The sequence below is a fragment of the Gracilinanus agilis genome, chromosome 6 (assembly GCF_016433145.1).
Source record: "Gracilinanus agilis isolate LMUSP501 chromosome 6, AgileGrace, whole genome shotgun sequence".
In the NCBI taxonomy this organism is placed as follows: Eukaryota; Metazoa; Chordata; class Mammalia; order Didelphimorphia; family Didelphidae; genus Gracilinanus; species Gracilinanus agilis.
The window spans coordinates 88,822,338-88,847,746 of record NC_058135.1 but is presented as its reverse complement, the minus strand read 5'-3'; the positions used below and the strand labels follow the sequence as shown (position 1 = coordinate 88,847,746).

Below are 25,409 nucleotides of genomic sequence, written 5' to 3'. Positions count from 1 at the left end.
CTCAGAATTGTAGCTAGGTTCTGGGATGATGGGCATACAGTCTACCATTGGCTTCATCTCAAGAGTATAGGGTCAAATATGGAAGTACAACCCAGAACAAGTTGCTTACCATCTCTGAGAGGGAGAAGGGAGACAATTTGGATCTTATAATTATGGAAAGTGTATGTTGAAAATTGTTATTATGTGTAACTGGGAAAATAAAAATCTAAATTAAAAAAAAAAAGACTTTGGGTCACTCTACAATAAGGCATCAGAGTGGGACTTTAGCAGAAAGTCTTATGTTTATAGCAATGTAAACTACTGTCTCAAGATTCTTAAATCTGTGTTTTTTTCCTCTTTAACTTATCCCCTGCCATCATCTTTAAGAATTTCAATATTTAATGTATGTAAGAATATACTATGAAAATGTAACTATGAAGAGATTATATCAGAGGATTTTACAAAATTTGAAAATATATTATGTCAAAAGATCCATTGGCTTTTTGGGAATAGAAATACAATGTTCATTTTACTCAAAGTGACCCAGATTTAGGCCTTTCATATACTTGCCTTACATGCTACAAAGGGAAACTTCTTAAATATATATTTAAATATTAAGAGATTCTGAAAATGTATTGCCTACTCTTTAATTTTTTTCCCTCCTTTGCTACACTCATTTTATTTTATGTTGCCTGTTCTTTTAACAAAATATCCTTAGGGTAAGAATTGGATGGCCTTCTTTCTCAGGCCAGTCACAATTTGCCCACTTTCTAACAAAAGATGAATTATTGATTCTTCTCCTATGGAGAATAAAAACTGAACATTTATTAGGTTTTCTTCTTGATTTTGAAAAAAAAAACTAATAAGGTTTTAATTTTTTGTTCCTTTAGCTGAGGAACAATGAATTAAAGACTTCTCTTACTTGCTAAATAAGATTAGAAGGAGCGCTGACAATAAGTCCAATCCAGATTTTTTTCTAGCAAAGTTTAAGGTGTTAAATCAGGTGGCTCCTAGGAATTTTTAGAAATAGTCAACTAAAAGATTTTTTTATTTTGTAGCCATATCAAATCAAGAAATATTTAAGGTAATGTGTTGCATATAAATATAAATGCGGATGATACTACAACTACTACTACTGATGCTGGGATGTTAGGAAAAATTGTTTTCATACATAAGGATTCCAGGACTTAGCTGTGACTTCATTTTAGAGTGAATAAAGAAGATGAAAACTGCTGAGGCAATTTCTTATAACTACTTGGATTTACAGATCTTTATAAAATAAAATATCTCATGAAACAATACTGTTCATAATCAAACATTTAATATAACTTTAATTCTAATCTTTAACTCATCCCTCTCCTATTCCATTTCCAAAGGTACTCTACAATCTGTTTTTAGGGATAAGAGGCTGAAATTGAGAATAAAACCAGAGACTGGACTTAGGGAAGAAAATTTAGGGGAAAATGATGGAAAACTTAATGTAACATCTCCAACCCCAGATTTGCTTCAAACTTCTCTGACAGGTTTCAGGAGAAAGAAGAACAGAATAAATCAATAAAAATGTTGAGACCTCAAAGAGAAGTTACTTGCTAAGGGAAGATGAATAAAAAGGTAAGTAAAAACAAACTGGTAGGAAATAAGTTGATCAAATAAATTAGAGATTAGGGCTTCAGAGAATAGAAACAAGATATGACTCTCAGGTGTAATTGAAAAATGGATGTGGCTGTATGGTTAAGAGGTGATAAAGGGCTGTTAAAGATCAAGTGCTTAAATTAATGTATAAACATTCATAAAAACTGAAAAACAAGGGTGAAAATCTCAATAAGCATAAAGAGCAATGCAAATTCTTCAGTGATGCATGGTGAGTGCAATGTTTCTATTTCTGCCATAGTTAAGTAACTGATATCATTTATGACTCTAGGAGAGAGCTGTGTTTTGAAGGATGCTAAGAATTCTGCAAGGGGCAGTTGAGGAAGGAAAACATTTCTAAGCATGGGAGACAACAAGTGACATATCATGTATGGGATTAGCAATGGTGTGTGTGCGCGCGCGCGTGTGTGTGTGTGTGTGTGTGTGTGTGTGTGTGTGTGTGTGTGTGGTGTTCATTGGAGGGTAATGAGAATAAATCTAGAATGATAGCATGAAACCAGATTGTAAAGGGCTTTAAATGACAAATTGAAACTTATATTTTATCCTAGAGGCAGTAGGGAGCCACTAGGGTTTTTTGAACAAGAAAGTTACATGACTAGACTTGCATTTTACAAATGTCAATTTGACAGCAACATGGGGCATGGTTTGGGGGAGTGAGACCAATTACTACAATTTGGGCAAGAAGTGATGATGGGATGAACTAGGGTAATAACTATGGGGATGAAAAGAAGGGGATGAATTCAAAAGATATTAAGGAAATAGAGTCTATAGGACTTGGCAACTGATTGACTATGAAGAGATAAAGAAAAATGAGTAATCAAAGGTGATTCTGAAGCTGAGAACTGGAGTGGCTAGAAGCACGGAGGTGCCCTCAAAAGAAAAGGAGAAGCTAAGAAAAGGGGTGGTTGGAGGCAGCAAAGTAGCTCAGTGGATGGAGAATCAGGCCAAGAGACAGGAGGTTCCTGGGTTCAAATGTGGCCTCAGACACTTCTAATTGTGTGACCCTGGGCAATTCACTTAACTCTGATTGTCTAGCACTTACCACTCTTCTGCCTTGTATTGATTTTAAGAGTTAAAAAAAAAAGAAAAGAAAAGAGATGGGTTTCAGGGACTAGAGAAAGATAATTAATTATATCTTGAACATAATAACATTGAAAGACCTATGGAATACCCAGGTTGGGGTGTCAGTATTGCAGTGGGTTATATAGGGTTGTAGTATGGGAAATGTGAAGGCTAAATTAGGAATTGTGGAACCATTTACATCAAGAAAATAACCAAACCCATGGCATTTGGTATGAAAAAGAGATCGAGACTAAGACAGATCCTTAAGCCACACATTCAGAGTGGAGAAGTGGGGAGGAAGATTATGAAGATAAAGCAATGGAGCATGAGAAGGATCAAACAGGTAAGAAAATGAAGAGCACAATGCCATGAAAACCTATGGAAGAGAGAATATATAAGAGGAAAGAGTATCATCAGTGTTAAAGGCCACAGAAAAGCAGAGAAGGGTGAAGAATAAGACTAATATTTTTAGAAGTGAGGAGAACCTTAGTATCTGTGGACAGAAGAGTTTCAGTTGAGTAGTAGAGCTGGAAGTCTTATTATGATTACAAGGGGACAGAATAGTAAGTGGAAAGTGAGAAATTGCAAGAAAAATTAGAGATGACGTTTTCTAGGAGTCTGGAAGTAAAAAAAAGAGATAAATTAAAGGGATTGTTTGGTTAAGGGATTTTTTTAAGGATTAAAGAGATCTGGACATACTTATAGGCAGTAGATAAGAAGCTAATAGATAGAAAGAAAATGAAAATTATAAAGAGGGGATAACTGAAAGGGGCAAATTCACTGGGAATATAGAATAGAATTGGATAAAGGGCACCTTTAGTGGAGTTATCCTTAATAAAGAAAAAGATTTTCATTTTTTGAGACAGAAACAAAGGAGGAAAGATTAAGTAATGATGCTGAGGGGATTTAAGGTATCAGCAGTGAAAAGACAGATAGATATCCCCTATTTTCTCAATCAAGTAAGAGTCAAAATTCACTGCTGGGTGAGTGAAGGTAGAATAAGACAGAGTAACTTAAGGGGAGAAGAAAAATTCTAAATTAAACACTGGGAGTAAATGAGGGTAGAACAAAATGATTACTTTCTACCAAGGAAGACCAAGATGAGATCAAATAACATAAATCTGTAATAGACCCAGTCAGCATAATTATTTGATGTTCTTTAGTTAAAGGAGAAAACCCAGACAATGGAATTTGGAAAAGCATATGTATGTTAACAGTCCTATAAAAAGGTAAAGGTTTCAAGGATACAAAACAGTGTAAAGTTGATCTGGTTAACCACAGCATCAAGATTTTCAAGGGAAGAAAGTGAGGCTAGAACAGATCTGATGGGAGAGTTGAGAAGGGTAGAGACTTGGGAGCTGCACTAAAGACCATGATTAATAATTTAGGAGGTTTAAGATTCAGGGCAAGAAGTAAAGACATGAGGTTAAGGTCAATAAGCAAAATGTCATAGTTGTAGTTTTAGAGGTAGAATATTTGTGGATGATGATAAAAGCAAAGGTGTCATCATCCTTGAGGTGGAGTGAAGGTGAAGTTGTTGGAGTGAAGGAGAGTTGATGAATTCGAAGACTGATGATGTATTTGGAGTGATGCCAATTTATATACCGAAATCCTCAAGTATAAAGCCAGGGTTAGAACATAGAGGAAAAATGGGCACCTGGTAATGTACTCTGAGAGACAGGAGGAAGATTGACTTATAAATACCTGCAAATATATAATTGCAAGAAAAATTTCAAAAAGATGATATATTTGGATAAAGTGAACTAATGAGAAGGAAAGATTTTGGAGGGATGCATAAATGGGAGAAGTATGAAGGAGTTTATGAGAGAAGAAGTCTAGTATGTTAATATATGTATGTTATCAATGTGATAGTGGTCGGTCCTTGAGGGATAGAACCTAAAGAAGTAAGACTGAGGTGGATCAGGATGTGGGGGAAGATGGAGAGAAATATTAGGGAAACAGTTTGGTTTTTGCTTAGGTAACCTTCAATTCCATGACTTGGAAAAGAAAAGGGGAGGTTGTTAACCATTTATTACCCAGTAAATTATTATAAAACATTAACTAAATAAAAGTAGGTCCCCAGGTACCACCTCCTGATATGGACTGGACTACCATTCTATAAATGAGATGGGGAGAAGAATTGAATATCTCCTCACCCTTCTCTCATAAGAGTGGGAATACAAAAATAACAAGTGCTTTTAATATACTGGTAAACACATTCAAACACTTGTGCATTTTTAAAAGGAATTAGTTAAAAGTTTATGCAATTACATACCCAAGCGCTCACACATCTGCCACAAGTGGTGATTTTGAAATCTCCATATAGATCTTTGATGGCACCAGTTGTGAAAAATCCTTCCACCATCAGCAAAATTCCATACACAAAGAAGGCAGCTGCTACACCATAGATCACGTACTTGAAAATGTCAATCCTATATGGAAAAAAATCAGAGTTATTCATCTCAACTCTTCATTGAAAAGTCTAAAAATTCAATTCTGATAATCTGATGATCAATTATAATGAAAACTTAATGCAATGTTCATGTTCCGTAATGGTAGATGGAAACAGACATTGATTCTTTTAACTAACATTACTACTTTCAGTTTGGCAGGACAATTAGTTTTTTTGTCCATATGAAAATAGAGACTTGTACTATCTTATCTTAGTCAAGGGCTATCTTTAGCCAAATTAATTTCAAAATGGAATAAATAATCAGTATATAATACCCATGCATGTTGCAAAAGAATATTTAATTAAAAGAAATATTATTTTATTATGTAAATTATTGTGGTTTGCTACCCCAAAGAGATAATAAGGAAAAAGACTTGTACAAAAATATTTATAGCCATGCTCTTTGTGATGTTAAAAAAGGAAAGTGAGGGGATGTCCTTTGATTGGGGAATGACTGAACAAATTGTGGCTAATTATGGTATCTGTTGGTGATGGAATACTATTGTGCTGAAAGCAATAATGAACTGGAGGAATTCCATGTGAACTGGAATGACCTCCAGGAATTGATGCAGAGTGAAAGGAGCAGAGCCAGAAGAACATTGTACACAGAGACTGATACACTGTGGTAAAATCGAATGTAATGGACTTCTGTATTAGCAGCAAGGCAATGATCCAGAATGATTCTGAGGGACTTATGAGAAAGAAACACTATCCACATCCAGAGAAAGAACTGTGGGAATAGAAACACAGAAGAAAAACAACTAATTGATCACATGAGTCAGTGGGAATATGATTGGGGATTTAGACTCTAAATGATACCCAATGCAAATATTAATAATATGGAAATAGGTCTTGATCAATGGCACATGTAAAACCCAGTGGAATTCCTCGTTAGCTATGGGAGAGGGGTGGGAGGAGGGGAGGGAAAGAACATGAATCATGTAACCATGGAAAAATATTCTAAATTAATTAAATAAAAATGTTAAAAGATTCAAAATTTTTGTGGTTTAGAATAATTTGAATCAGAATTTTGACTGGTTAATTATATATATGTATACACGTATACATATATAATCTCTTCTGTTATCAAAAAAATCTCACATATTTGTTTATAAATATTGTTTTGATAGTAAATATAAATTAATCCCTAGTTCATAAATATCCTGTTGGCTCTTTCCTACTAACATCAGTCAACATTTAGCCTTTATAATGAAATAAAATTTCAAGGATTAGGGATATAAAATTCCTAGACATTTGAGTATTACATAGGGTAACTGATGAGCAGATTATAGCTCCAGAGATGGAAGGGATGTCAGAGACCATCACATCAGATCGATGCATTTTATAGGTGAGTAAAAGGAGGCCCAGGGATGATATGACTTTTCCATGGTCACACAGTGAGCATCAGAGGTCATGTTCAAACAAGACACTGACATCTTGCTTAGTACACTTTCCATGGTCCTAGTCCTATATGCTTCATTGATTTTTTTATTAATGGTTCTTCACTTCTTTAAAGTAGAAACTTTCTCCTGCCCCATGCTTCATTTCCAAAACCCTATATGCCTTCCTACATAGATCCTAAACAAATCTGCTTTAAAATCACAATTTGGATACATCTGATAGACACCAATGATTCAGGCTAAAAAGTTATAGTTCTCTCCACACACATTTATATATATATATAAATATATATACATATATATTTATGTGTATATATATTTATATATACCATATGTTTAAATATTTACATTATATATAGCACATATTCATATATTTAATATACACATACAGTGGTAATCAAATATTACAGACATATAACTTATTGCAACACTGTTTTCTTTAAAGATGTGATTATTTTTTAATCCATTAGCAATCAATCAGTCTAGGATTAATTATGTTAAAATGGATGGATGTTTTCCAAGGTAAAGAGTCAGTGGCTGAACTACATTGTCATCAAAGAAGGGGTCATGTTAAAGAAGTGACTTTTAGCATCAGCAAATCAGAGTCAGGTGTGAAAAAGCCCCACATTCCCGTTGAGGTGACTCAATCATGCATGTAGACTTTCTCAATGAGCTCAGGATTCCAGAAGCCCAGGAGTTAAATCAGCTAAACAAAGAACAGACTCAGCAGCAGACCTACAGTCCTGGAGAGGTCTCATTCTTAAATGAGAAACACTGATTAAAGGTTGCGTCTCACATGCTAACACTCACAGAATTAACTTGACACAAACACAGACTAAACGGCAGCATCTGCATCCAGGGAAGACAAATTGCAAAAATCCAAGAATTCAAGTTCCTTTTTGCACCTTTGATGTCGTAGCTTATTTTATATCTAAGGCTTCTCCATTGAGTCTATGTCTCCATTCCATGTTAGGTTTCTCAAAGCTGTGAGCAAAATCACTGTTGAGAACTTATGTGCTTTGACCTGCGGCTAAATCACACTCAATTAGCTCACGTTTGGTGCTGATTACACCTTTCTTCGGTTATATTAAATATTTTTACACACTGATTGCTATTACTTTACACTTTTATTTTCAGTATGTTCATAGGTTTTAAAAATACTAGTAGAATGAAGAAGGTTCTCAAAGAGACCAGTTTAATATGTCTTTTCATTTCATTACATATCTAATAAATCACCTTTACAACAGGATATATTTGTAATGCATGCTATGTTGAATTGCAAAGTACATAACTACATGGATTCCTTTAAATTAATGAGATGAGTGGGAATTTCTTTTTGAACTTAGTTGGAGATGGTTTTGGATCCAGAAACCAGTTCCAATTCTCCCACTTATTCATCCTTTAGAATGGGAGCTCCTTGAAAGCAGGGATTCTCTTACTTTTCTGTTTGTATCCTTAGCACTTAGCACACTATTTTGCACACAGTAAGTGCCCAAATAAATGCTTTATTCGCACTCATATTTATATGCATATACACATATATTACACATATGAGTATGAAGTTGTGGCATATAGAGAGCATTTTTAGTTTTAACAATGTTAAAAGTAATTTTTCTATGAATATTTTAACAGTTGATATAGTTTACAAAGTTTGTGTCTTTCATTTCCAGGTTTTAGAATGTCTAACAATATTGGTTAAAATACAGTAAGCCTATTTATTTTTATAGGACGTTTTCCCTGTTAAAATTGACCATGAATTTCTCTTACAATTCCAACTTAATTTGAAAAATGCTTCATTTCCACTTATAAAGGCTATTTTCTTTTTTATGTAATTATTCTATATTCAGTAACTTCATAAATCAGAAGTATGATTTTATATATCATCTTAGAGAGAGGATATAAAACTAGCTCTGATAAGGAATATTTATTTTTATTTTTGGCAGAGGCCACCAATACCTTGAAGCTCAAACATGCTGTGTTCTTGGCAGAGCAGAAAAGATTGTGATAACAACAGGCATGCTAATTTCACTTGGAAGGAGAACTTGGTACATGACCTAGAATCTCCTTTTCACACAGATTACAACTATTCTGCCCCCAATGCACATTTTCAGTTGGGAGTGTGACAAGAGGAAGAAAATAGAGAAGAAATTTAAGTTTGTATTACTCATTCACCAAGAACCAGTCTAGGATCAGAGCTAGGGATAATCACCTAATCAACTATGACATTGCTCAGGCTTTATGTCACATTGACTTTATTTTGCATGTATTCCAAGTCAGCAAACAGTTATCTCTTCTCAGACCACTTTGCTAGACATTGGATGACATATAAACTTTAGATAAAATGCAGTCCCTGCTTTCAGGGAATTTATAATCTATTAGGGGATTATGACATCAATACAAAAAATTTAAAAAATGGAAATATGTTTTGCACAACAATACATGGATAACCCAGATTGAATTGGTTGTCAGCTCCAGGAGGGGAGAGGAATGAAAGAAGGAAGATAGTATGGATCATCTGACTTTAGGAAACTTATGTGGAAATTTGTTATTAAATAAAATAGAAAATATAAATCAAAATCAACATGGAGAGGTGCAAAAGAAAATATGTGAGTTCTGAGGATGAAAAGGCTAATTATAGGGGTGAGAAGAGAATAAAGGAAGGCTTCATGGAGGAATTGATGGAGAATTATAGATTTAAAACTGGAAGCAATCTTAGAGTTACCTATCTTTCTTTTTTTTATAAGATGAAAAACTGGTGGTCAAGGAGACTAACTGAACTTTGAGAGTGGATGAAACATTTTGGGATAGGTAGCAATTCAACAAGCAGAAAGAGGGAAGGAGGAAATAACTAGCATGGGGGAATTATTGGTAAAGTCATGAAGGAAATAAAGTGTAGGGCATGGTCAAAAAGTGGAGAATAGTCAAGTTTGGCTTGAGTTTTCAGTAGATAGAAGGGAGTGGACATGAGGATAAACCTGGAAAGAAAAAATAATAGACAATGGGAAGCAATAGAGTTGCTGAGGATTTTTGAACAGAGGAACAATCAAAACAGTTCAATAAATTATTCATGTAGGGACTACAAGTAAATGTCTGATGTCAAATCATTATATTGTAAATCAAGTAATCCTGGTCTTTCTCTGTATAAGTATGTTGCTCTTATGACCTTCCTCTCAGCATCACCCTAAACAAAACACTTGTTCTTTTTTATACTTTGAAAATACATTATATAGCAGCATAAGTCAAAGGGGTAAGCTATTTGAGTTGGCCACATGAGAGCACAGAATTCATTCAATATTCATTCAAGGGTTTCTTGGCTGCTTACTATGCACTGTAGAAAGAAGGACAAACATATAAATAAAATATAGCTTCCTAAAGAAGAGGATTTGATTTAGACCCAAATAACTGTAAAAGAGAAGAGAACATTGTAGGAGAAGTGAAAAGTACACAATTATGTTGGTTGTCTTTCTTTTTCCTGCCTGGCTAAATTTGAATGAGGAGACCAGGACTGCTTTAACCCTGTAGCTGGAGAAGAGAGCACTAGTATTAGTCTATTTTTCTTATTCCCAGTTAGCGTGTTGTCATGAGCATGTGGTCCTCTCGTCTTGCATCTAGCCTTCTTGTGTCTACTCTTCCTACCTCAAGTAAAGGAGTATATAAGGTGGAATGGGCTAACTAGTCCAGGACTTTGTGACCTTTGAAAGATCAAGATGGCGCCACAAAATAGATTCCATTGCAAAGTTTATAAGAGGGCAAGTCCAACAAACAGAGAAGGTATCAACAGTGCTTCAGCACCAAGGAGATGGTTTCTGCAAACAAGGAAATCACTTCATCCAGTGGCTGTGTCCCATTTAGAAGTCAAGTGATTGGGGCCAAATATTTATTAGGAACTACTTTAAGTTTGAATCCATTGTCCCCAGGGATCATGGTAGTATAAGGGAGAATATACTCCCAGTTTGAGGGAATTGTTTGAATTTCTATTTTTGCTATATCTTTTCTGTAAATATCCCATTATAAAAGTGTTGAGAAATGAAAAAGGTATGGCTTCACAGAGGAACTAACATTTATTGTTGGACTTGGAGGATCCATAGGATGCTGATAGGCAGAAAATGAGGTATGGAGTGATCATGCCCTCTCAAAGATATCATAAACAGTGTGGGGTATTAAAATGCCAGATATTTGTGTGGGAGTGAGCAGTAGGGAGAGTAATCACTTTTGGCTGCAGCATAAAGTGGACTGAATAGATAAAATGAGATGAGCCTAGAAAGGTAGGGCAGTGCCAGATGGTGGATGGCTCACAGGGCCAAGGAGGGAATATTGAACTTTATTTTAGTAGGCCATAGGGAACTAATAAAAATTCCAAAGATGAGAGTACCATGGCCAAGTCTTTGCAAAAATCAATATTATTCTGGCAGTGAGACAATTACATAGGAAGAAAATGGAGGTGGAAAGATCTTATAATAGTTAGGCGGCAAACGAGACTATAAGAAGGTGGTGGCAGTGAAAATACAAAGGATAGATTAGAAGCCAGGGTGATAATTAATAAGACATGGAAACAGAGTTCTCCTTTTCATCTGGTAGTAAAATAAAGATAGGTCAAAGATTATGAAAATAGGATATTCCGTAAATAGTTATATCATAGAGTTTGTCAGGGGAAATGATATATGATTATATAAAAGACAAGTGCATTAGGGGGAAAAACAATGAGCCCACTTTGGGGAAAATTAGATAGTTATAATAGCGCTTTTTTAAGGTTTTCAAAATGTTTGGTATATCTCATTTAAGCCTCACAATAATTCTGTTAGCTAAGTAATACAAGTTTTACTCTACTCATTTTTATAGATGAGCAAGTTGATGATCAATGGCATTAAATAAATATCATGGCTAGCAAACATTAGAGATGGGATTCAGATCCCCCTATTTTGATTCTAAGACCAACGTTTTCTAGTATCCTCTGTACTATATTAGCACTATCCTAAGGGGATTAAGAGTTGTATCATTAATGCATTGCTGGTGGAGTTGTGAACTGATCCAACCATTCTGGATGGCAATTTGGAACTATGTTCAAAGGGCTATAAAAGAATGCCTGCCCTTTGATCCAGCCATACCATTGTTGGTTTTGTACCCCAAAGAGATCATAGACAAACAGACTTGTATGAAAATATTTATAGCTGCGCTTTTTGTGGTGGCAAAAAACTGGAAAACGAGGGTATGTCCTTCAATTGGGGAATGGCTGAACAAATTGTGGTATATGCTGGTGATGGAATACTATTGAGCTCAAAGGAATAATAAACTGGAGGAATTCCATGTGAACTGTAAAGACCTCCAGGAATTGATGCAGAGTGAAAGGAGCAGAGCCAGAAGAACATTGTACACAGAGACCAATACACTGTGGTAAAATAGAATGTAATGGATTTCTGTACTAGCAGCAATGCAATGACCCAGGACAGCTCTGAGGGACTTATGAGAAAGAACTATACCCACATTCAGAGGAAGAACTGCAGGAGAGGAAACACAGAAGAAAAGTAACTGCTTGAACACATGGGTTGGGGTGGACATGATTGGGGATGTAGACTCGAAACTAACATTTCAATGCAACTATCAACAATTTGGAAATAGGTCTTGATCAATAACACATGTTAAAACCAGTGGAAATGTGCATCGGCTATGGGGGGGGTGTGAAGGGGAAAGTAAGAGCATGAATCATGTAACTATGCTAACTTTTCTAAAAAATACAAATTATTAAATGGGAAAAAAAGAGTTGTATATCTCCAATGCTCAGCACAGAGTCAGTTCTGAAAACATAGGTTTGGGAGTCACTTACACAGTTGCATTAGTTGAATTTACAAGTAAAATAGCAAATGAAGAAAAGGAAAAAAAAGGGAGGGGCAACTGATAGACCCTTAATAAATGATGAAACAGTAGGGAGTTCTAAACCCCTCTCCAACAAAAACCAAAAGAGATACCCACCCCAGTTTATCCCAACACAGCAAGGATTGTGGTGATACTAATGAAAGAGTCCAACAGGGAAGCAATGAATAAACTGCCTTTAGGGAATTTTCTGTTTGTCTGATGGGGAATGGATGCTCAATTCCCCATAGCTCATGGAGTCACAAAGGGTCAGTGCTTCCAACAATCTGCTTTAGGTTGACTTTAAGTTCTAGGCTAAGGTATTATTACACAAAAAGGAGCCCCTCATTCCTACCCCTCCATTAGAGGGGTTATAACCCTGTCTTTTCAAATCCTTCTGTTTTTATCTCACTTCCTCCCTGAGAATGGGATTCAGTGTGGGAGGGGGTGGAGGAGGTAGGAGCAGGGAGAATGTGTTGTATGAAGCTCTGGAAAAATCGTTTTGCCTCTGTACAAGCATGGACTGAAGAAAAGAGGCAGAAATGGCAAAGGAAGATGAGGGTGGAAAAAATCTAGAATCTTTTGGGGATAAATTTGTATTAAAGTATTAATAAAACACTTGGTAACCTAAAAGATGATACTATATAAAAGGAAAGAAGACGAAAGAAACTGCTTTTGTCTAATGGACTGGAGAAATTGTTCAGTGGCTTATTTTGACTGTGTAAAAACCTAAATCCTGCTATCCTTTTATTTGCCAAGGGCAATGAGACAGTGTGAGCCAGCAAGTTGGCCATGCCAGTTAACATGTCTGAGTTGTTTAAACTCGAAAAGCCAATTTACCATGTCAAACACTTAGGGCAATGTGGTAGAGTGACAATGAAGCTCATTGTGAAGTGATTTACATAACATTTGTAAGTGAAAAACAAGGTGCTCTAAGAGGAGAGCCAGCTTAAAACAAAATGTCAAAAGTCATAAGAGAATTCAAGTGGCAAAAAGGGAAAGAAAAAAGATTGTCTTTTGTTGCTAAGTTGTAAATTTAAAATTCCTCTGACTAGGAAATGGGTATTCTCTGTTTCTTGCAACTTGGACTGGTAGGGGTCAGGGCTTGGGTGTAGCAGCAAGAACAGAGATTATGCACTGACTTACAACCTCAGGTGGCTAAACTAGATGACCCAGTGGCCCTTCCAGCTCTTAAACAATGGTAATAAGAGTCTGCCCCTCCAAGCCTACTCTGGGCATGATTTCTAGGCTTTCACATTGGTCTTTCCTTTTTCCTAGTGAGTTTTCTTTCAATAGAACTTCCATTGAAGAATGTTTAATGGCTCTGTCCTACTAGCTCTAAATCATGCCTTTTTGCTTCAGTGTGAACAGCAGCAACTTGTGGGACTACTCCACTGCTGTGTAGACTGATGCTTACCGTTTGTTTTTCAGCTGTTTTGTCATGCCTGATTCTTTGGGACCTCATGTGGGTTTTTCTTGGCAAAGATACTGGATTGGTTTGCCATTTCTTTCTCCATATCATTTCATAGGTTAGGGACTGAGGCAGAGTTAAGTGACTTGCCTACAGTCACACAATAAGTTTCTGAAGCCAGATTTGAATTCAGAAATGAGTCTTCTTAACTCCAGGCCCAACACTCTACTTCCCTATCTAGTTGCCTAAAATACATATCTTTTTTTAAGTTAATTTTTCCCCAAAATTTCATGTCAGCACAATTTTTAATAATTGTTTTCTGACATTTTTTGATCCATGGTCTCTCCCTTTCCCCCAACTCCCTCCCTCCCCCAAGATGTAGGGCAAAAAATACAGGCTGTATTTATGTTATTATGCAATAATTATTTCCATGTTCATCCTGTGAAAGAAGACACATAGTGAAGAATGGGTATTTCAATTTGCATTCAGACTCCATCAATTCCTTCTATGGCAGTGGAGAGCCTTTTCCATCATGAGTTCCTTAAAGTTGTCTTGGATCCTCACACTGCTGATAATAGTTAAGTCATTTGCAACTGATTATCATACATTATTGCTGTTAATGTGTTCAACATTCTTCTGGTTCTGCTCACTCCATTTGGCATCACTTTATATGGGTATTTCTAGAGGTTTTTTTGTGATCATCTTGTTTGCCATTTTTAATGGTGCAATAGTATTTTCCATTCCAATCAGTCTGACATAAGAATTGCTACTCCTGTTTCTTTAACTCTGGCCTAGTAGATTCTACTCCATCCCTTTACCTTTACACTGTGTGTATCTCTGTGTTTTAAATGTTTTCCTTGTAGACGGCATATTGTAGGGCTCTGACTTTTAATCCATTCTGCTGTCCTCTTCCATTTTATGAGTTCATCCCATTCACATTCATAATTATGATTACTGTGTGTTTCTTTCCCATCTTATTTCCCCTATTAATTCCCCTCTTCCTCCCCTTTCAGTCTTTCTCTGTTCAAAGTAGTTTTGTTTCTGACTACTTCCATGTCCACACCTTCTAATATTTGCTTGCATCATTTTTTAATGTAACAAGAAACACATGAACAAACACATGCCCTCATAACACACACACACACAATCTATGTACTATAAAACATTTTTAAGGAAAAGTTTATTAACGTAAGTCAGTTAATCAACAGACATTTACTAAGGACTTATCAGGTGCCAAGCATTATATAAGTTCATTGTAAATGAATAGTTTAGTGAACAAGTCCTAAAAGTATCACTCTCTGGTTTGTGTTGGGTTGGCTTATGCTTTCCACAATTCCAGGCACTGTTTTCATAAGGCATTATTCACAGAGATTATGTGGACTTTTTATGGGAGAAGGGATGTTTGGAAAGAGAGGGAAACAGAGAACAGTCATCTTGCTAAAATTTTAGTCTGAGTATTTACATTTTAAATTTGGCTAATGTTACAAATTGGGGCTTCATTTATTATTTTGTGGATTGTCTAGACTTAAAGTGATGAAGAAATTGTTAATAATGCAGATTAAATGTAAAAGTATATCATATAATATTTCCCTGTCCCTTTAATGTGAAGCATTTATCAGAAAATGACTGGGGTGGTGTAATGAATAAGGGGCTGTAGCTAGTAATAATAATGCAAGGAGGAGGAGCTAGCTAAAGAGAGGATGGTATGGGCCAGTACCAGGGGTGGTCTTGAAACTGAATATGAATGAATCAAAGATTCAGCCCCAGGCTAGCAGAAAGATAGGTGAAACTCTCCCTTGCTAGGCACCAAGCTCCTTTAAGGCTACAGCCCCTGTCCTGATGAGGAAGTGACTTCCTATTGGTATTCCTAGAAGTGAGCCAGGAAGGGAAATGTGGCACCTCCTGCCCACAGTAATGGAATTTATCTCTGCTGTAGCTTTTCAGAATCTTCAGGAGCTGTCCCTGCTTGGCCTTAGATGGGGTAGGAGAATGACCACAAAATTCTTAGATTAAAGCCAAGGGGTTTATTGATAAATGGGTATAGGTATAAGGGTTTTGGAAAGAGGGTTAGGTAAAACTAAGAACTAACTAACAGCTTCCTTCTTAAATCTAAGTTTAAGGTGTTGAAAGACTTCCTGGAATGCTCTTCAGCTGCCTCAAGGGATGAGCCCTGGGTCAGAAAATAAAGTGGTCTTTTTTGTTGGAAATAAACTAATCTTTGGTAAAGGAATAGTTGATGAGTCAGATGATGTTTCTATTTGGCTTGCAGTGATGCTTTGATCCTACCCAGCCTAAGAAACTAATTCCCACATTCCCACTCCTGCCTCCCAGGGCCCCAGAAATCCCAAGAGGTAGAAGGACAAATGAGAAGAGCCAGGGATCTGCAAGCTCTTATATAGCCTGGCTCCAACTCCCAGATACCACCTGCCCCCTGGCTCATGCCAAGTTCTATATTCTAACTAGGGCAAACTACCAACTTGCCCCGTGAAAATATTGCAGTATGATTTTCTATATTATAGTGGGGAGGTGTTAAAATTAGCGATTACCTTTTTTATCTTTAACTTAAATTTTTTTCAATTACATATAGAAACAATATTTGATAATTACCTGACATTTCTTAATTTAGATCCTCTCTTTCCTTCTCCTCCCCTTTTCCTAAGGGGAATAAATAGTCTGATACAGGTTATATCAGGATCAATGGTTACCTTAATCACATAACTAGGCCCAGGTGGGGAGAAAGAAAAACAAAGTAAACTCTAGCTGAGGAGGAGAGAATAGTAAAGGTAACATCTGGCTGATGATAAAAAGGACGAAGGTGACAGAGGATAGGATGATGGAGCTTTGGAGGTGAGAATGGATAAATGGATGTATTGGGTGAGGAGCAGACATGGAAAATGAAATAACTTCCTCAATTTACAGAGTTGCTAGTTACCCACCTGTTCAAAAAGTCTTTATTAAGAGTTTACTATGTACAAGGCAAGATTCTTGGGTGGCTTTCCAGAAAGACAATAAGAGTTATACATAAATAATCAGAGTATTTATTGTGACTAATAATTCTCATCAGAAAGATGTGAACCAAATATTAAGAGAGAAGAGGAGAGGAAGACCACTTTTGCCAGGGAGGAATGAGGCTTCACTGGCACTTAGAAGGTGGTTGAATATATTTTATGAATAGAAAAGAATAAACCCATCATGTTTCTTCTACCTTAAAGTTTGTTGCATTAAAAATATGTGTACATATATGTATAAACAGACACATATATACCTATTATACAAACACAATGTGCAATAAGATTTTATCAATGTTTAGAAGCATAAACATTTCTACTTCTTTCACCCAACGAAGTAGATTTATTTTTCCCATTTCAAACAACTTTGGGAGCTGTCATGAATGAATGTCATATAAAACCAGCCCACGTGGCATTCTGTTCATTTTTCCTGAGGATTAAACTGGAGCCAACAATAATTAGATCCCTTGCTGAGGACCACACTGGAAAACTGGCAGAAGAGTTGGTGTTTGAATTCTGCTAAAGCCCTAAAAGAGAATGAATTTTTAAAAAATAATGGATACTGCCATTGTAAGTGGTAATAACCACAAACATGAAGCCCACTGAATGCTATTATTTGATAATTTTTCATCTTATATTTCACCTCTGGCATTTAGGCTAATAATTCTGGCCATGAAATTATCAAGTAGTTCCCAACCATTGAGCACCAATTGTGTATAGTTCTTCTGATATCCTTGCAGAGAACTATTGTAAAAATGTTAATGTGTTAAGTTTGGGCCTTCATCATCTTTTGCCTAGACCATTCTATGGCCTTCTAAAGATTCTCTCTGCTCCCAGGCTCTTCTCTCTCTAATTCATTCCCACAAGCTATTATCCATGCCTGGAATATGTACTTTCTTCATGCACCATCTCAGAATTCTTGTCTTTTCTGAAATCTTAGCTTAGATGGAGAGGGGGAGAGAGAGAGAGAGAGAGAGAGAGAGAGAGAGAGAGAGAGAGAGAGAGAGAGAGAGAGAGAGAGAGAGAGTTAGTTTTCATGCCTAAACTCATTATTAACTAGCAGGTGAAAGCTTTTCAAGCTCTGATTTGCTCAAAAGCTTCTGCATTCCTAAAATGTTCCAGTGCCTCTTTCTTTCCTAAGTGTTGAAAAATAATAACAATAACAAGGCAGCAAATTGGTGCATCCAAAAAATCTCCTTTGTTCTTATATCTGCCCAGAAGTATTCTCCCAATTGTAAGAAAAGTGATTTTGATCTAATACTACTCTAATATAGCATCTCTTTGTGACATGGAAATCACTATAACTATTTTTTGACTATCCCAATGGATATCTAACACAAACTCTGTTAGAAAGGCTTGTATAGGCTCTGAGCAATGGACTTCAGAAAACTCCATTGTTTTGAGGACCAGCTTGGTGATTGGGAGAGTCTTGTACCATGTTGCCTGCATATTAATTGGCTATTAGGCCACAGTCACATATATATATGTATATAATCTATTCAATCTGCATGTGTGTAGAAACCACAGAATTATTACTATTAGAACTTGTTCTGCCAACCTTCCTGTTAATGACCTGTCATCCTGCCTCTTTCTTGACTTGAGATCAGGCTCCCTGCTAGCTTGTGGCTAGTTTCATTCTCTCCCCTAAAAGACAGTTTAGGGTTGCATGTTGACCAGCTCTGGTGGAGTGACAAGACTCTTAGCGCTTTCTGATATTGCCTGTTCACACCAGGATCTTGCTTCACCTCCCAAGAAACTCTAATGAAAGGAAATACAAGTGGCTATGTGGCAGACTCCACCTCCAGGGTCAGAGGTAGAGTTCGTCATCTCTAGAGCTTTTGAATTCTAAATGGTTATGATGAGGTTTGAAGGACTTTTGCTTAAACATCTTACAGTTGAGACTCAGACTCAAAAAAACTCCTAAATGATTGGCCCACAATCATTACAACTAAGCAAGTATACAGCTAGAAACATTAGAACTCAACTTCAATCAGGCCTTATGACAATACCACCATGGCTATCTCATTTTCAGTTACATTTTTCTAACCGATTTTCTTCCTTACACTTAATAAAATACTCTGAGAATGAAATGAATTGATACAAATAGGAATAAAGGCCCTTATTCGTTTAGATGAGTTTGACTACTTTTTGTTTTATTTGTTTTAAAATGACCTCTTTCTCCTGGGAATACTTGGCAAACCAAATTATCTAAAATATGGTAGTTGGAATGATGGAATCCTGAATTCTTATATTTACACCTGGATGATACATTTGTCATATTATGTTTTTTGTTTATTTGTTTTATGAATCTTTAGAGCAAGCAATAAAATATACAATACATTTTTCTGTTCTCTGAGACTTCTGCTTTCCATTACATTGCTTTCCAACATCTGAGATGGCAATAGTGGTATATTTTATACCATTGTAAATCATTTTTATTCTCTAGAGATGCTTTCCCTCTCTGATAATACTATTTATATGCTATCAATCTTGGCTGTGACTTTTGTTTTACTTAATCCTGTCAGTCCCCTGAGCTTCTGTGATTATGATTATGCAAACTGTGGGCAGTTTCTCCCTGGTGATTTTGTGTCAGTCATCACTCTGGAAAACAAAACAAAATGAAACAAGAAAGCAAAAGAACTCGAGACATCTATACTGTGTAAAAGGAGAGCATCTAAGACATCTATACTGTGTAAAAAAATGATATTACAAACACTTCCTGTTTTTTTCACCTATTTCAGATTTGGTTAGGCTCTTACCTCAGACAAGATACTTAAATTAAAAAGAATGAAGAAAGCACTAAGTGGCTCTTTGCTGAGTCTTAGTTTCCTAATTTGTAAAATTATGATATTGATAACATATAATAGTCATTTATATATAATAGTTATTTATATATAGGTTTTCAATTTGCAAAGTATTTTATATAAATTAAGGCATTTGACAACCTGTGAGGCAGGTATGCTATTATTATCCCCATTTTACATTTGAAGAAAGTAAGGCTGACAGAGGTCTAGGGACTTGTTCAGGATCACAAAATGTATGTCGGAGATAGGATTCAAATTCAGATCTTCCTGACTCTTAAGTCTAAAACTTAGTAATCTCACTATCTCAGCCGGTTCAGTATAAGAGAGATAAGATGACATAGGGATAGAATTACAGGGTGCAAGATGTAGTCTCCAACATGTGGTCAAGTCATGTAATTCCTTCAACTGTCAGTTTTCTTCAGCTGTAAAAAGGGGATAAAAATAGCACCTACCTCCAAAGTTGTTGGGAAGATCAAGTAAGATATTCTATATAAAGTATTTTGAAAACCTGAAAGTGTTGAGTAAGTTATCCTGTTTGTAAGCAATTTTTATTATAAGATTCTTTTTAAGGCATTAAAAGTTAACACAGCTTTGGATTCAGGAGTTAGGATAATGCAGTTGCAAGTAGAATGACGTCAAAGATAGTCATGTTCTCATTCATGTTCTAATTCAGGTTCCCTCACAGCCTGTGTAACTTTGGACAGCACACTTAACTGATATTGGTGTGGAGTTCCTTATCTGTAAGCTAATGACCAGATGACTTTGAGGCACTTTCTGACTCAGGTATCTTAGGAAAGACAGGGCCTGGCTTTGTATGCCATCTCTGCCATTTAATGGACCAGTCTATAACCAATTTTGGCATCAGTTTCCTCAACTATCATATGATGGAACTGGATTCTAGAACTCTAAAAAAATCTCCTATTTTAGATTTATGATTTTATGGACTGATACCATTTAAAACATTAAATTTGTTAAGCTATTGAGAAGTTATTAAAATGTTAAATTTTCATAATATTAGTCAATTAGCAGACATTTACTAAGCACCTACTATGTACCAGGCATTGTACTAAATGCTGAGGATGCCAAGAAAGGCAAAGATAGTTCTTGGTCTCAGGGAGCTAGTTCCTAGCCTAATAGAAAATCTTTTAAATGAACAAAAAATTTCAGCTCTCTGACCCTCATTAACTACTAAGGAGCATAAATTATCAACAGTCCCATGAGAGCTATTATTCTCTAATGTTCTATGTAGAACTCTAACTTAGGTAAACCCTCCCCACATTTATTCCCATGGAAGATCATAGTTGAACCATAAAGGACAATCATCACAATACTCTCAACTTATCTCAGATTGCTCAGATATCTCAAACACATTTCATGTAGACCTCAAACATCTAGTGAGAATTCTATTTTCCAAGTTTTTTTTAGCTATATCCAGACTTACAGAAACCAGGCAGATCATTATTTCACAGGTCATCCCTTCAAAGTGTTGAATTTGCTTACAAAATAAATAGATTATTATGGCATATATTTTATATGACAAAAAGAAACCCTTGCTATTTTGTAGCAGAGTTTGTACTCAGAAAATGAGGATTTGAATCCCTGCTTTTTCTCTTATTATCTGTGTAATCTTGGCCAAGTCCTTTTAGTACATGGGCTTTGCCTGTCAAATGAGAGGGTTGGACTTGATGGTCTCTTACCTTTACTTCCAGTCCTAAAGCCTCTATTTGTGACTCTACTAAGAAAAGAATTGTTGAAGACTGTAAACAGAAATGTCCTACAAATGCCAACCAATAAATACATTATCTTCATCTGTTATGACTTCTTACTAAAGACATGTCAAGATATGGCTTAGGGCAAATGGGCAAAGACAAATGTAAGATTTAAATGAAAACTTGCTGGCAAAATAAAAATTCCACCAAGAGAAAGCAGCCTTAAAAGGTTTTCTTGAAAAAGAAATGTCACAGTAACTAGATTTTATTGAAGGTAACGTCAATCTCTCTCTCTCTCTCTCTCTCTCTCTCTCTCTCTCTCTCTCTCTCTCTCTCTCTCTCTCTCTCTCTCTCTCTCTCTCTTTCTCTTTCTCTCTTCTCTTGTCTTCTCTTGTCTTCTCTTCACTCTTCTCTCTCTCTCTATCTAAAGTTCACTTAAAAAAATTAGACAAAGCATGATCCTGTTCTAACACAGCAAGGCAGTACTATATTTCAAAGTTGATTTTTTTAATTCCCAGTCTTTGTTTCTCTGAAGTTCACATCTGGGCAGAGTCATCCTTAGGAAGGTAGAAATTAGGGCAATTAGCCAAGGCAAGATGCTTTTGGGAGGATAAGTGCTTGTGGTTAAGGACCAAGCAGTAAGGGATGGGGAGGTATAGATAGCTGTTTGAAGGAAAAGGAAGCTTGGAAGGTAGCTTGGAATCTAGTTCTAAAAAAGCCTGGGAACTTTTAAATGTACATAGATGTACCTATATTTATGCTCAAAGAGGCATAAATATCTGTCTCTCTCTCTCTTTCCCCTTGGCAAAGTGTCTTTGCACCTAATAGGCATTTAATGTTTACTAAGTGACAAATTATGATTGGTTGATATTGTGTAATATGTGTGTGTATATATATATATATATGCATATATATATATATATGGAAGTATTTTTAGTTACAACAAGCCTTTAAACCATTCCCCTCTACTTATAATCAGTTACCATAATTTATTTATCTCCTCCACATAGATTTCTACTTCCTTTCATAGATACTTCTCAGGCTCCCGTTATTTCCATGCCACATATAAGATGAAAGAAATACTACAAGTCCCTATTGACTTCATATTAGGAAATCTAGGTTGGTTAGGAAATCTGGCTGGCAAAGAACTGCCACATTACAGTTAATTTGTCCCTGTTTCTCCTAAAAAAATGGAAGTGAAAGGACAAATGATGGATAATTACTCCCATTTTTACGATACTTTCACAGTTTATAAATTCTTTCCTCATAATAAATCAATGAAATAGGGAGGGCAAGTATTATGCTCATTTAGCACATGAAGAAACTCAACCTTTGAGAGATGTGAAGTGATTTGTCTAGGTCACTTATGTAATTAGTGGCAGAACTGCCTGAAAGAAAGCTAATATTTATATAGCATTTACTTCAGAGCAACTCTGTTAGGTAGGTGGTAAAATTATTATTTTATATTTTTACAGCTATGACAATTAGGTCTCAAAAAGGTTCAGTGAGCTTCATAAAGCATCCCATGACTAAGAAAAAACAGACCAACCTTGACTTAAATCCAAGTCTCAAGACTCACTGTCAGGAACTTTCTCTGTCTGATTATAGACAGTTGTTGAGGAGTTTGACAAGTGAGTTCAAGTGGTCAGATAAATGATATTACTTCATTTATGGCTAAAAATGTCATGGAAAAAACTAGGTTGATTTTAGGAGTTAATATGATTATTTGGTATTTGGTCTATCACTTTTACCAGTCTAATGACACTTGACTTTAAAAGAATAGGACCAGGGCAAAGGCTAGAATCTTAGTAGGGATTTTCTGTCAAAAACTCTCTTTGAGAACTGGTAGAACATACCATGTTATTTTGGATTCCACCAGTAAGAATTTATGAGCAAACAAGAGCTAGAGAGCATTATAAGATGTAAAACGAATAATTTTGAGTATATTAAATAAAAAAAAACTTTTATCCAAACCAAACTAATTAGGTAACCAAGATTAGAAATTAGAAGATAAGCAACAGGGGGCAGCTGGGTAGCTCAGTGGAATGAGAGTCAGGCCTAGAGATGGGAGGTCCTGGGTTCAAATTTGGGCTCAGACACTTCCCAGCTGTGTGACCCTGGGCAAGTCACTTGACCCCCATTGCCTAGCCCTTACCACTCTTCTGCCTTGTGGCCAATACACAGTATTGACTCCAAGATGGAAGGTAAGGATTAAAAAAAAAAAGAAGATAAACAACAAACTCGGGGGAAAATTTTATACCAAATTTCTCCAATAGAGGCCTAAACTAAGTCAAATTTATAATAATATAAGCCATTTCCTTATTGACAAATGGTCAAAGGATGTGAACAAGCAATTTTCAGATGAAGAAATCAAAGCCATAAATAATTATATGACAAAATGGTCTAAGTCGCTCTTGATTAGAGAAATGCAAATTATACCTATCAGATTGGCCAATATGACAGTAAAGGAAAGTGATAAATGTTGGGGGAGATGTGGCAAAATTGAGGTACTATTTACAATACTTTGCAGTTTATAACTTCTTTCTTCATAATAAATCAATGAAGTACGTAGAGTGACCATTATCCTCATTTAGCATTTGAAATAACTCAGCTTTTGAGAGATATGAAGTGAACAGTGGTTGGTGGAGGTGGGAAATGATCCAACCATTCTGGAGGGCAATTTGGAACTATGCCCAAGGGGCTATAAAACTTTGATCCGATAATATCAGTACTAGTTCTGAATCCCAAAGAGATAATAAAAAGCGGGAAAGGACCCACTTGTACAAAAAATATTTATAGCAGCTCTTTTTGTAGTGGCAAAGAATTGGAAATTGAGGGCATGTTCATTAATTGGGAAATGGCTGAACAAATTGTGGTCCATGTTGATAATGGAATACTATAGTGCTATAAGAACTGATAAACAAGATGATTTCAGAAAAAGCTAGAAAGATCCAAATGATACAGAGCAAAATAAACAGAACCAAAAGAACATTGTACATGGTAACAGCAATACTGTATGATGTTCAACTATGAAAATTTGTTTGTTCTCAGCAATGCAAATATGTGGGACCATCCTGAAAGATTTATAGCAAGGAATGCTATAGACCTCCAGAGAAGAACTGTTAGAGACGTCTTTCACACCAGTGTATTTATGGTTTTATTTTGGGGTTTTGTTTTTTATGAGTGTGCTCTTACAACAACAACAAATATGGAAGTATGTTTTTCATGATAATAAAAATAAAATTAAAAAAAGAGGTCTCTTTAAACTGCTACTGTTGGCAGTTTTTTTTTTCTGTGATATCTTTTCCTTACAAGATTCCATTCAGTTCTGGAATTTCTTCTTTTCCTTGTCTATGGTCCTTTGGCCTTTAAAAGAACAAGATTTTTCTCCCCTACGGCTCTTCACAAGTGTCAGTATAAAAATATCAGCATAAAAAAAGTGATGGTTATTTGTTGTCGGCAGAAAATTTCTCTTAAGTTTTAGAGCTACTTCCAAATGAAAATTTTTGTCTCAAAAGGCTTATGAAGTTTTCACATATGTTCCCACTTCACTCTAGGGATGAGAAGTCCTTTTTTTTCATATTACATAACTTGTCTGTTAAGCTGGTGCTGACATCAAACTTTGCTATTTTCTTTCTCTTGCTGGCTTTTACAACATATCCTATGTTAACTTTGAAAACTTTCACAAGAAGTAAAGCTGTTGCTAAGCAATGAAAATGTTTTTAAAGTCAAAATTTCCAAGCAAAGTAGCTCAGTAAATGTCATTTATATTACCTAAGTCTCTACCTAATATATATACCTGGAACTTCAACATAGAATACTTCTTCTGATTTAGTTAATTGAGGAATTTTACCAAAAGTATACAGTCATATTGAAAATGTAATTAAATAACAATGCAGGTCCTCCTTCCTCTATTATCTAAGTATACAATAATGGAAAAATTTAAGTATTTTCTTTCTTTTTTAATTTCCTTCCATTCTCACTGCTTCATCAATGACAGGAGCAAAACTGGGTTCCTAGGTTTTAGTGAATTCTACACAAGGTAAAATGGCTCTGGATACCACCCAGGAACCAACTAGATAATATC

General features: G+C 35.8%; 1 protein-coding gene across 1 annotated transcript in view; it reads right to left on the bottom strand.

Annotated features, from left to right (window-relative positions):
- The window catches only part of GPM6A (glycoprotein M6A), a 160,961-nt gene that overhangs the window by 56,001 nt on the left and 79,551 nt on the right, over positions 1–25,409 (bottom strand). The window contains exon 5 of the mRNA XM_044681668.1: positions 4,967–5,123. Coding sequence (XP_044537603.1) covers positions 4,967–5,123 — 157 coding nt within the window. The remainder of the gene's footprint in view (positions 1–4,966; positions 5,124–25,409) is intronic.